The sequence below is a fragment of the Solanum stenotomum genome, chromosome 2 (assembly GCF_019186545.1).
Source record: "Solanum stenotomum isolate F172 chromosome 2, ASM1918654v1, whole genome shotgun sequence".
NCBI classification, from domain to species: Eukaryota; Viridiplantae; Streptophyta; class Magnoliopsida; order Solanales; family Solanaceae; genus Solanum; species Solanum stenotomum.
Genome location: NC_064283.1, coordinates 11,419,280 through 11,433,633, shown reverse-complemented (window position 1 = coordinate 11,433,633; position 14,354 = coordinate 11,419,280). Strand labels below are relative to the sequence as shown.

General features: G+C 32.4%; 1 protein-coding gene across 1 annotated transcript; it reads left to right on the top strand.

The window, feature by feature from the left end:
• Window positions 1–591: 591 nt before the first annotated feature.
• On the top strand, window positions 592–1,785 carry LOC125855566 (UPF0496 protein At1g20180-like). The gene has a single exon (XM_049535298.1). It carries the CDS (start codon window positions 599–601, stop codon window positions 1,664–1,666), a length of 1,068 nt encoding a protein of 355 aa, XP_049391255.1. The 5' UTR covers window positions 592–598; the 3' UTR covers window positions 1,667–1,785.
• The last annotated feature ends 12,569 nt before the right edge of the window (window positions 1,786–14,354 follow it).

Genomic DNA, 14,354 nt, shown 5'->3' with positions numbered 1-14,354 from the left:
AAGATACAATTAATCAGATGTCACATTAAAAACATATATGTTGTACACAAAACAAATGCATTCTAACATCACAAGTTAAGAATTATTTTTAGACTTTTATTATAGTTAAATCTTTTAAAAGCTATAATTTCCTATTTTCCTTCTATATGTCTCATCGTATTAATTAATTACGAATTTCATGAGTTAATTTTGCACAAGATTCACGATTCTTAGTAGTTCAGTTAGTTGATTATCTGAATTTTCTTGGTGAGCATTCAATTCTCCACCTTGTAATCCCCTCCCCATTTCCTCTTCCTTACCTCATTTTTACAAAAAAATCAAGTTTAACTTCTATATAGGCTAAAAGAAAAAAAAAATACAATATCAAGTCATTTAAACGATAACTATTGTGTATAATAAGTGGAACTAGTTAGATTTTAAAAAAATATAAAAAACAAACAACGTGTTATAACAAATTAAATTACGTTATTCAAATACGTGTAAATGCATCTACGTGAAAAATTTAAAACTGTTTTCTATTTATTACTTGTACTTCTCTTTTTTAAATATCTTGATCTTGAATAAAGTGAATTTATTTGATTTTCCAGATAAGAAGAAAATGACAAGAGACACACAAAGAAGCCTAAATGTAAATGAGGAATACCTTGGAGCATTAAGAACAAAATCATATGATGATTTCATTACAAAGGCTCAATTACTTGTAAATGAACCATCATCTCCTAATTCTCAATTATGTCACGTTAATACTTTCTCAAAAATCCTCCTTGATCCAAGCCAAGAAAAAATTACATCAATTCTTGAAACAACTATTTTTCAAGCCAAAAAATACAATCTCAAATCCCTTCTTACAAATTACTTTAATATAAGTGCGGATGCATCAAAATTCTGCAGTCAAATCCTTAAAAGCATTAGCCAAATTCAATCTCACTATGGTTTTATCGAACAAGTCCTTGACTCGGTCGATAATTGTTCCAATTTTGACCAATTTGGTTATCTAGTACTCGAGCTTCGAACTTTTATTATTCATAACAACCCCTTTTCTGACCTTAAAAAACAAGATTTTACGCAAATTAACGATGAATATTCATCAGTGTTACAATGTTTGAAGTCTAAGAAAAAACGGGTGGTTAGGAAAATCAAATTGATCAAATGTGTCAACAAGACTTCAGGGGTATGTGTGACAGTGGCTTGTGGACTAGTTGTTGTGGCAGCATTGGTACTAGCAGCACATACATTTGCAGCAATAGTCATGGGACCGGCGATTTTAACCCTACCTTTAAAGCCATTTAAGAAAAAATTTATGAGTTTTCCATTCTTCAAATGTGGATTTTTAAGAAAAGTTGGAGATCAACTTGACGTTGCAACGAAAGGTACGTATATTTTGAATAGAGATTTTGACATGATTTCTAGGCTTGTGGATAGACTCCATGATGAAATTGATCATAATAAGGAAATGATACAATTGTGTTTGGACAAAAGGGAAGATAGAGTTTCATTGGAAGTGTTGAAGGAGTTGAAGAAGAGTAATATTGGATTAAAGAAACAAGTGGAGGAACTTGAAGAACATGTTTATTTATGTCTTTTAACGATTAATCGTGCAAGAGCTTTGGTAATTAAGGAAATTGCAAAATCATGTAGGGATAAAAGTCAAGGTAGTAGCCAATAAAAAAGGCTTGTATATGATGATGATATTATTCTTTGATTAAATTTGTAAATATGAGTTATTCATGTATATAGCTTCTTGAATGAAAAAAAAAAGAGGAGAAAGAAGCAAATAATACAAATTACACTAGTTTAGGGTCTAATTACATGTCTTCTCTTAAATTTTTGAAATTACATTTCGTCAGTGGCGGACCTAGAATTTTGTCAAAGGGGTGTCAAAATATAAAGAAATAAAATCGTGTAGAAGCCAATGAGTGTCACTATGTAATATATATACATAAAAAAAATATTTTTATTATAGCTACACAATGTAAATTTCCTACGAAGCGGTGTCGGTCGACACCCCTTAACTACATGTGGCTCCGCCACTGCATTTTGTACCATATTTTGGTCATTATATGCATGTATCTGGCGCATAAAGATGAGTTACATGCGAAGCAAATACATCTATTTAAAATTGGAATGTAACTGAAACACACTAATCTAGCCAATTATATATCATATTTAAAATTAGAATGTAAGTGGAATGCACTAATCTAGGAGTAATCACACGTCTAACAATTGTTGGGTATATAGCAAGAGTTAATGGAAAATTGAGGGAAGATGAAAAGAGAGGAACTTGAAAAGTCAAGTTAGAAACTTAAAAAGTACTCTTATTCTTTAGTAAAAAGGCATTTGTCCCTTATCGGTGACAGAAAGAAAAATAGAAGAGTTTAAATAAAGAAACACTTCTATTAATTGTTAAAAGGGTTGGAAAGAGGGACCCCCCTCGCGCCGTCGTCGTTGCTCGCTCGACTTTGGCTTTGGCTTTGGAAAATGATCGAGAGATTATTTTTTTGGACAAAGTTTGTTTTAATTATTTAGTTAATTATTTATTTAATTAAATTAAATGGCCAAAACGTTTCAATTTATTAGTTAATTTTCCGACCCGACTCAGATCCGCGCGTGACCCGTTTTATTTAAACTTTTCCATTTTATTTAAATTTCCCTCAGTTGGAAATGACTGTTCTGAAAGGTTGCAACTTTCAGGAACAACCATGACCGTTTGAAAGGTTGCAAACTTTCATTAATGGTCGTGTGGATTCTGAAAGGTTGCAACCTTTCGGAATCAGTTCCTTTTGGCTATAAATATCACTGATTCTTCAGACTTTTTCCTTACAAATTTTTCTGATTTCTTCTTCTTCTTCTTCTGCACAAAGTTTCTTCGTGTACTTTACTGCTGTTGAGTGGTTCGCTGATGCCAGAGTTTTGGGTATCATTCTATCCTGGGAGGACATATTCCAAATCAAACCTCAGATAGTAGAGGGAAATAATTTTCTTAAGGGGACAATGTGCATTCAGTGGGCTTGATCTTTTCTGTTCTGTCTATTTCCAGATTCTGGTATGTTTTACAGATTTTAGTTGTTCTTAATTAATTTCTGTTCTGTTCTGTTCTTACTAGTTCATTAAAACTTTGGTTACTTCGTGTTTCTACAAAGTTTATTGGAATAGTAATTCTGTTTTAAACACAGATTGCTAACAATCATAAGAAAATTATTTTATTTGTTAATATGTGCTTCTGTTGGAGACAAAAATCTTTGTGGTTTTATACTCCTATTCTGTTTGCAATTTAAAGTTATTGCTTACTAAATCTGTATCGATTTTTGTTTATCAGAAATAGAAAACAACAATGTTACAGTGGTTGTTGCTGCACCAATCCGAACTGTTGTACCATCAGCAGAGAAATCGAGAAAATTCTCTAGCGCGAATTTCAAATGATGGTAGCAACGATTATTTTTCTGGCTTACCACTCTTGGTCTGCAGAAATTAACCGATGAAGAAACTCCAGTGTCTGCTGCTGATATGTCAGATAGAGAAAGGTTCATGATTATTGAAGCATGGACACATGCAGACTTCCTATGTAAGGGCTATATTTTGAGTGCTTTAGAGGATGACTTAGACAGTGTCTATAGTGCAATGACAACTTCGAAAGAATTGTGGAATGCACTTGAGAAGAAATATAAGACAGAAGATGCATGCTTGAAAAAGTTTGTGGTCGCAAAGATTTTAGACTATAAAATGTGAGATAGTAAAACTGTTGGATCATAAGTGCAGGAACTTCAACTGATTTTCCATGATCTGATTGTTGAGGATATGGTAGTAAATGAAACTTTTTAAGTGGCTGCAATGATCGAGAAGTTGCCTCCTTCGTGGAACGATTTCAAAAATTATCTAAAGCACAAACGTAAGGAAATGAAGCTTGAAGATCTTGTGATTTGGCACAAGATTGAGGAAGATAACAAGACCGCTGAAAAGAAGGCTTGTAAGAGTTCGACAATAATTGGAGTTAATATTGGAGAAAGAAGTCCAACGGACAGAAGTCAGAACAGGCCAAGAAGAAATTCAAGGGCAACTGTTACAACTGTGGTAAGGTTGGTCACAAGTCTTCTGACTATCGTGCTCCAAGAAAAAACAAAGACAAAGACCAATGCAAAAGTCAAGCAAACATCGTGGAAGAGATGGAAGATGCAGATGACCTCTGTGCAATGATCTCAGAGTGCAACTTAGTTGGAAATCCCAAGGAGTGGTTTCTCGACTCAGGTGCCACTCGACATATTTGCTCTGCGAAAGAAGCCTTTGCAATGTACACTCCTGCTGAGTTCAAGGAAGATTTGTTCATGGGAACACAACAACAATGAGGATTGCAGGCACTAGGAAAGTAATGTTGAAAATGACATCCGACAAGGTGTTGACTTTGAACAACGTTCTGCATGTTCCTACTATTAGAAAGAATTTAGTTTCTGTTGCATTGCTCGTTAAGAACGGGTTTAAATGTGTCCTAGTTAGTGATAAAGCTGTAATAAGTAAGAATGAGATGTTCTTAGGAAAAGATCATTAAGGGCCTCTTCAAATTGAATGTAATGATTGTTGACAGTATTAATAAGAATTCTGCTTTTGTTTACTTATTGGAGTCAAATGATTTATGGCATTCCCGTTTGGGACATGTAAATTACAAAGCCTTGCGAAAATTGGTTACTTTAGAAGTATTGCCTGATTTCAAATACGATAAATCGAAATGCAAAATTTGTGTAGAAAGTAAGTTTGTTAAACATCTTTATAAGTCTGTTGAAATAAATTCAAAGCCTTTAGACTTAATTCACATAGATATATGCGATATGAAGTCGACACCATCTCGTGGTGGAAAAAAGTATTTTATAACTTTTATTGACGATTGCACTCGATTTTGTTATGTATTTTTACTTAACAGTAAGGATGAAGGAATTGATGCATTTAAGCAATACAAAAATGAAGTAGAGAATCAATTGAATCTAAAGCTAAAAATGATTCTGAGTGATAGGGGGTGGAGAGTACGAATCTCTTTTTGTAGAGATATGTTTGGAATATGGTATGATTCATCAAACTACTTCACCCTATACACCACAGTCAAATGGTTTAGCGGAACGGAAAAACATAGCATTAAAGGAAATGATGAATGCCTTGATAATCAGCTTTGGTTCACCGCGAAACCCTTGGGGGAAGTCATCCTTACGGCTAATAAGATACTCAATAGGGTACCCCGTAGCAAAACACAATCAATTCCATATGAGTTGTGGAAAGGAAGGAAACCTAACTTGAAATATTTCAAAGTGTAGGGGTGTCTAGCTAAGGTAGAGATTCCTTTACCCAAGAGGGTGAAAATTGGATCAAAAACAGTGGACTATGTATACATTGGATATGTTGTGAACAGTAAGACATGTCGGTTTTTGGTTCACAAATCTGATAATCCTGAAATTCATGTTAATACGATAATTGATTCAGATAACGCTGAGTTCTTTGAACACATTTATCCGTATAAAACTTAATGTGAGTCGACAAGTGAAAGACCTAAACGACTACGGGAAGAATCAACGGAAAATACATTACCTAATGAGGATCCTAGGCGTTGTAATCGCCAACGGAAATCCACTTCTTTCGGACCAGATTTTGTGACATTCTTGCTTGAAAATGAGCCTCCAACATTTAAAGCAGCTATGCCTTCATCTGAGTTAATCTATTGGAAAGAAGCAGTCAATAGTGAGATCGAATCAATATTAAGTAATAATACCTGGGAATTGGCTGATCTTCCTCCAGGAAATAAACCTTTAGGATCAAAGTGAATCTTTTAAAGGAAAATGAAAGTCGATGAGACTATTGAAAAATATAAGGTTAGACTTATAGTCAAAGGATACAGACAAAAGAAAGGTCTGGACTATTTTGATACATACTCTCCAATAACAAGGATAACATCAATTAGGATGTTAATAGCACTAGCGGCAGTGCATGATCGTAAAATTCACCAAATTGATGTAAAGACAGCCTTCTTAAATGGAGAGTTGGAGGAAGAAATTTACATGGAACAACCTGAGGGTTTGTGGTTCCTGGTAAAGAAGAGAAAGTGTGCAGACTTGTAAAGTCGCTTTATGGGCTCAAGCAAGCACCCAAATAATGACATTTTAAATTTGACCAAATAATGTTGGCAAATGGATTTAAGATTAACGAATGTGATAAGTGTGTTTACATTAAAAACGTTCAGAATCATGAAATTGTTTGTTTGTATGTTGATGACATATTAATAATGAGTAAAGATATTGACGATGTAAATGCTACTAAGCGCATGTTGTCCAGCAAGTTCGATATGAAGGACTTAAGAGTTGCTGATTTGATCTTAGGGAACAGGATTCTCAAAACTCCTCAGGGACTAGCATTATATCAATCTCATTGTATTGAAATAATATTGGATAAGTTCAAGTACTTAAATTTCAATGTTGTCAAAACTCCAATTGATTTAAGCTTTACATTTCAAAAGAATGTAGGTGAAAGTGACTCTTAATTGGAATATGCCAGAGTATTGGAAAGTTTTATGTATATTATGAATTGTACGCGACCAGATATAACATGTGTTATTAGCAAACTGAGTCAGTTCACTAGTAATCTGAATCAAACTCACTGGATGGCAATGAAACGTGTGTTGGGGTATCTGAAACATACACAACACTATGCTTTGCATTATAATAAATATTTTGCTATGATTGAAGGATATAGTGATGCAAATTGGATCACCAGGTCAAATGAAGTAAAATTCACAAGTGGTTATGTGTTTTCACTTGGTGGAGGAGCAGTCTCTTGGAAATCGTCCAAACAGACATGTATCGCTTGCTCCACAAGTGAAGAAGCTGAATGGCTCCGAGATTTCTTAGAGGATATTTCATTTTGCCCCAAACCCGTGGGACCTATTTGCATACATTCATGTGATAGTCAAGCAGCAATAGGTAGGGCAGAGAGAGTCATGTACAACGGGAAGTCTCGTCGTATACGACGGAGACATAACATCGTAAGACAACTGTTCTCTAGTGAAATTATCATAATTGACTATGTGAAGTCAAGCGATAATGTGTCAGATCCACTAATGAAAGGCCTAGTGAGAGAGACAGTTGAAAGATCATCTAAGGGAATGGGTTTACGGCTTAGGACAAGTCATCATGGCGGTAACTCTATCTAGCAGACTAGAGATCCCAAGAGCTAGATTCAAGGAGAAAAACAAAGTTGTGACTGACAGTTCGACATTGCCAATCAACTCAATCCATTCTCATGATGAAGACAATGTTCAGGAACAAGGTTAAGACTTTAAGGCTTGTTAATGAGTTAATAAAGCTTAAAGTTTTTAATAATTTGCTAAGTTTGGCAGATTTAACCAAATAGTGCCTCTACGAGATGACACGGTTAGAAATCACCTATATGAGTGTGAAGTGCAAGCCGTTTCAAAGAGAATTTTATGTCAAAAGCCTATTCTCTATACATTCATGAAACTAGGAGGTTTTCATGGCTGAAACGAACACAACCGTAAGAACCATAAATGGTAAAAGATTAATTGTGTGACATATGGTTGTCTAGGTATACACTAAAGCTCGACGGTTCAAAGATATTGCATCTACCGATTGACCGAGTATATCCGACATATGCACTACGGAAAGTCCAAAGAGAAACCTACTTATCCAGATGCAATTGATTCTTTCTTGTAAAGTACACACCCGTCCGTGCATTCCTTATAACCATTCCCTATTCATGTGGGGATTGTTGGGTATATAACAAGAGTTAATGGGAAATAGAGGGAAGATGAAAAGAGAGGAACTTGAAAAGTCAAGTTGGGAACTTGAAAAGTCCTCTTATGCTTTAGTAAAAAAACATTTGTCCCTCATCAGTGGTGGAAAGAAAAATAGAAGAGTTTAAATAGAGAAACACTTCTATTAATTGTTAAAAGGGTTGGAAAGAGGGACCCACCTCGCGTCGTCGTCGCTCGGCTCGGCTTCGCGTGCGACCCATTTTATTTAAACTTTCCCGTTTTATTTAAATTTCCCTCCGTTGGAAATGACTGTTCTGAAAGGTTGCAATTTTCAGGAACAACCATGACCGTTTGAAAGGTTGCAAACTTTCATTAATGGTCGTGTGGATTCTGAAAGGTTGCAACCTTTCGAAATCACTTCCTTTTGGCTGTAAATACCACTGATTCTTCAAACTTTTTCCTTACAAATTTTTCTGATTTCTGCTTCTGCACAAAGTTTTTTTGTGTACTTTACTGTTGTTAAGTGGTTCGCTGACACCAGAGTTTTGGGTATCAATACACTGGTGATTGAGATCTTTCTATCCTGGGAGGACATATTCCAAATCAAACCTCGGATACTAGAGGGGAATAATTTCCTTAAGGGAACACTGTGCATTCAGTGGGCTTGATCTTTTCTGTTCTGTCTATTTCCAGATTCTGGTATGTTTTACAGATTTTAGTTGTTCTTAATTAATTTATGTTTTTCTGTTCTTACTGGTTCATTAAAACTTAGATTACTTCGTGTTTCTGCAAAGTTTATTGGAATCAGTAATTCTGTTTTAAACACAAATTACTAACAACAATTATGTTGTATCCTTAGTCCAAACAAACTTTAAATTTTCCAATAATTTTTCCATTACTTCGAGTATTAGGAAGGTTTCCAGGGCTTCTTCCTAATAATTCTTTGCTAATTACTAATTGTGTGTCGTTCTTTCTATTAATTGAAATTTGTTATATTTGAGAGTCACAATAACAACTATAACTGTATTATTAAGATATTCCAAAAATTGACAAATAGATAATAGTTATTTGATAAAATCAACAGATACGTGAGTCCAAATACACATCAGATACATGAATATACAATTTAAATAGCTATTCAAATACATGTCAAATACACCATAAGTACAGATCAGGTACATACTTAGATACATGACATATACATAGTAAAATCAGCAAATGCACAAACACAAATACATATAAGATATAACATGTATATCTCAAATATATTCTCAGATACATCATTGGTACAACTCATATACAAAGTGGATACACCACAAAATTCCAGATTATGTGAGTTAGTAAAAGAAGTTATGCCAAGCTTTCTTGATTGTTTATGTTACTTTCTTGAATAATCATTGTTTTTTGTTTTGTAGTGCTCTAATTTTATTCAAATATTGGTGAGTGACTGAACGGATTTAGGGCCCGTTTTGGCCATGCGATATGGTATCATGAGATGAAATTGAATGTTTGTTTGGACATGCGATATGAAATTTTTGTGTTGTATATTTTCTCATAAACATAAAAATCTCATAAGTTGTAAAACTATTAAAATAGCCCCAAATGTTTATTCAATCTTATCAAATAAATAAAAAATTATAAAATCGCATAATAAATTACTACTTAAGTGGAGAATTATTACAAAGTTATTTGTTCTCCACTTAAGTAACTGTTTCATCTAACTTTAATTTAATAAAAAAATTGAACAGAAATTGTAGTGTACTAGTCTTTAATATAATCCCCCACATAGTACAGACAATTTTCTCACGTTGAACTTGCATTTCTCGATCATGTGACCGAGAAAACGAATCAACATTGTTACTTTGAGCCATTTGTTGGTCAATATCCCCCGCAACTATATCTTCATGTTCATAGACCATAAATATTTCATCACTACTTTGGTATTCCTTCAAATAATTATGTAACACTGCACAAGCTATGACAATTTTCACTTGTGTATCAATATCATAATGGTTCGTGCCTTGTTTCAGTATTCTAAATCTATTTTTCCAAGCTCCAAAAGTTTGTTCAATCACATTGCGCAGAGATGAATGCCTATAATTAAATAGTTCTTTGGCATTTTGAGGCTCTCTTTCACTTCCTCGGTAATATTGCAAATGATAGCGTAGTCCTTTGTATGGAGCTAAAAATCCTTTTATGTTTCGGAAACCAGCATCAACAACATAATATTTATCTACCAAAAAATATTTTATAAAGAATTACTAAAAGCATATGTGACGTAAATGAGACAACTTTGTGTAAATAAATAATATTTATTCTAAGGATGTAATTTAAAGTTACCATGTGGCGGAAATGGAAATTGTGACGTTGGTTCAACAAGTGCATTCTCAAGTATTTTACTATCATGTGCAGTACCTTACCAGCATCAACAAAGGTAAATTGCATATCAAAATCACAAGCACATAAGACATTTTGTGATGTTCTTCCTTTGCGATTATGATATGCTCGTTGCACTGCTTTAGGAACCTCCCCTTCTATATATGTTCCATCAATCGCACCAACACAATCCTACCAAATAAAAAATACATCAATATTAGTTTAGTGAACATAAAATAAATTGAAAGCAGTATAGAATGCACTTCATAAAAATAATGTTTGTAAGAGTAATAAAAATAGTGCTTCCAAGACAATGCAAAGTCATAAAATAAATATTATCTCTTTAAACAAAGTTGATAGGAAATATGTAACTAAATACTAATAACTTACACATAAAATATAAATGTGCACTTATTAATGCCATAAAATAAATTTATTAATGTGATTGAAATTTTACCTTAAACCAAGGCCAAAATCGAGTATTATGTCGAATTTTGAAATGTACACCAGTCATATTTTTTGATTGTATAAATGTTGGTGCCATCTTGCTAATTGCCTCGACAACTATTTTAACATGCTGGTTAATTGTTTCAAGTGAATGTTGAAAAGTTTCACTTGTAGCGTTGACTATCATTTCGTGCAATGATGGTTAGAAAAATACCCAAAGCCTCCTCTATTTGAACCCACGTGGTCCGATGCTCAATTGGCAACAAGTTATTTTGTTTGATAAAATTAACAAGCTGACAAAATGTTTCGGTGAGAATAATAAATTTTAAAAAGTAATGATGTGATTATAAATTTTATTTACATATGAAACAAATGGTTAGTAGATATAAATGTGGGGTTGTTTTAACAAAATATAAACTCGTGGATCAATTATTGTATTAAAATATCTCAAATCATGATATGGAATCACCATATAATTTCATATCATGGTTTTTGGAGAATATGGTATCACCTCTCATGATATGGAATCATGAGATGGAATCAACGTAAAATTACATGTCCAAACGCTGATTCCATCTCACGATATCATATCGTGATATGATATCGCATGACTAAACGACTACTTAGGGGTGTGTTTTAAGTGTGTAGATACATATGGACTCTATCGTAGGCCATTTTGAAAGAGGAATGTGTCTCACTTCAAATTTGATAAAGTTATTAAATAGTGTTATGAAGGAAAAATGTTTTCCTGCAAAATAACTGGATTTCTGACTTATTTTTTCATATTTTGGTTGGTGAGCAGAAATGATTTCCGAAATTTTTTTTAGTGTTTCATTTGTGAATGAAAAACATTTTTAATCAAGTATCTTTTTTTACTAGTGAGTAAAAAGTAATTTTTGACCCGAAAACCAATCTCGACAATCAATCTAGGACATGACCTCTCAACAAGCGAACTAGGACATAACCCCGACGACACATCTGAAATTCGACCTAGGACCAAACCCCGATAATTGAGATTAGATATACGATTTAGGACCTGACCCCGACACCCGAACTTGAACATGACCCATCAATTTAGGTTTCGACTTCGACACTCGAATCAAGACCCGACTTACTTATCAACATCGGACCCGACAACCAACACTAGATGCGAGACCGAAGATTCAACTTTCAAATAAGAATTTCGATCCCAACTTTCGAACATGGACCCAATCACACACGACTCGTAGGGTAGGGAAGAAAAATAAAAATAAAAAATATATTTTTTTAAAAAACTTTTAATTATTTATTTTTGGGAGAGGGTGGTAGGTGTGGGTTTAAGAAAATGAAAATTTAATTATTTTTGTTAGAAAACAAACTTCTATTTTTTTTGTGGGAAGCGAGGGTAGGGATAGTCAGGGTTGAGCGGGGTAAAAAAATTGAAAAAAATCTAAAATTAAATTGTTTTTCAAAAAAATAATTTAAGTTGTTAATTTTTTTTTTTGTTGGGGGTAGGGACACAATAAATTGATTTTTTAAAAATAAAAATAAAAATTTTAATTTTTTTTGAATGGGGAGGGTCAGGGCACGGAGTGAGGTAAGAAAAAAAATTAATTTAAGAAAAATAAGTTGATTTGAAAAACATTTAATCCAATCAAATATGAGAATATTGAGAAACATTTCCTAAAATGAGAGATAAAATGAGTAAAGTAAAGAAGAAAGTAAAGATATTTGAAGAAAATAAGAAAGAAAAGTGAAAGGTAATTTTGTTTTTGGATGAAAATTTAGATGATTTTGAAGCCAAAAAGGCATTGTAATCTTTAATCCAATCGTGTCAATACAAGACAGAAAGGTGTAGTGACAAATAGCACCACTATATAGAATAAAATAATCAATTTTTAATATAATTAATTTTCCAAAGAGAGAGAAACACAATAATAATTGAAGATGTAGGACTATCTCCAATCCACCTCTATTTTACTCTCCATTCTTTATATTTGGAGAGTAAAAAAGAGAATGAACACTCCAACCCACCTCCAAATCACCCTCTATTCTTCAAATTTAGAGAGTTGAATAGTAGTTCTCCAAATTTGGAGAATTACTATTCACACTCTCTATTTCACTTTTTCATTATTTTATTATTATTTCTATTACATTCTAATTAACATATTATTTTACATATAATTCCATTAATTAAATATCTAATATTCATAATTCTTTTTTAAATGTAATATAATATTTTAAAAATATATTATTTAATATATACTATTTTAATTTCAAATTAATAGTATTTTAATTTTTTTTTCTAATTTTCGTGAATAAGAAAATTTTATTTTATTATTAATTTTCATTATAAAGAATACGCAAAATTAAAATGGCAAGATGAAAAAATTTAACGCAAAATTAAAATGGCAAGATGAAAAAATTTAATTTAAAAATACAATACATGATATGATAAACACAATAAAAATTTAAATACAAGATAACAATACAATATATAACATAATAATTTAAGTACAAGATAACAATACAATATAATACATAACATAATAATTTAAATACAAGATAAAATACAATACAATACATAACATAATAATTAATTGATCACAACAATAATTTAGAAATTCGGTAGGTCGTTTCCAGATTTAGCACTATTCGAAAAAAAATTAGGATATGATTCTGAGAATTGTTGTGATTGTGGTTGTGATTGCGGTTGTGACTGCGGTTGTGATTATCGATTTCTTTTTTCAAGTATTCGTTGTTGTTCTCGCTGCAGGTAATCACAAACATTTGGATCACTAATAGTTTCTAAAATTTTCATTAAAATTTTAGTTTCGTCTCTAAATTCCTTGGCTTTGATAGATCTATCTAGCCTTTCGCCTTCCTATTGTTTGGATGTAGCAGACTCTGATAACATCTTCCCAAGTCAATTATTTTCGATTTCGAAAAGTTTCATAACTGACGAAAGACCTTCATCTTTTGATCTCTTTAATTTTGATTTCTTCACCCCAATAGGTCGTTCAGATGAAGTGTAATGACCTGAAAAATTCTCATTTAAATTAAGTGAAAAAGATGATAAGTTAGGAGATGATACTATAGGTGATGTAGGATTAGGAACCTCGGACTCTGATGATTGCAAAGTAGAGCCTTGTCCTCGAACTTTTTGCAATCACGTTTTGCAATTATTGCAGGACCGTCACGTTTTTAGAGAAAGGAAGTGCTACATGATATAATGACTACATGTATTATACTGCACCAATTCAAGATGTCGTAGAGGCTCCAACTCCAACTATAGAAATGGTGGTAGATGAAATCTCCGGTTTTAACAATATTTAGCTATACATAAAAAAAGTAAGGACAAAAATGCTCATTTTGAACTCTGTAATGCATTAATAGAGCATTTATGGGAGCAACATAATAATTTTGAAAATTGAATGTTTATGTAATTGTATGTCACTTTTATTTGAATTTGTCCCCTAATTTATGTATTATATTATATTTTCTTGCAATTTATGTTATTTAAAAATTTAGAATAAAATATAATTTCATATCACATTAAAAATTATATAAAGTAATTATTTGGGAAAAAGAAATAAATGATTTATATTATGAAATAAGAAAATAAGAATGAAATAGAAATAATAATATAATATTAAGGAGAGAGAAAAATATTTCTTTTTAGAGAGTAAAATAGAGAATTGGGTTTAAGTTGATTGTCTGAAAAAAATAGAAAACTCTATATTTGGAGAGTAAAATAGAGGATTAGATTGGAAATGCACTAAGGACAAGAAAGGATCTGGCAGATTGTTAA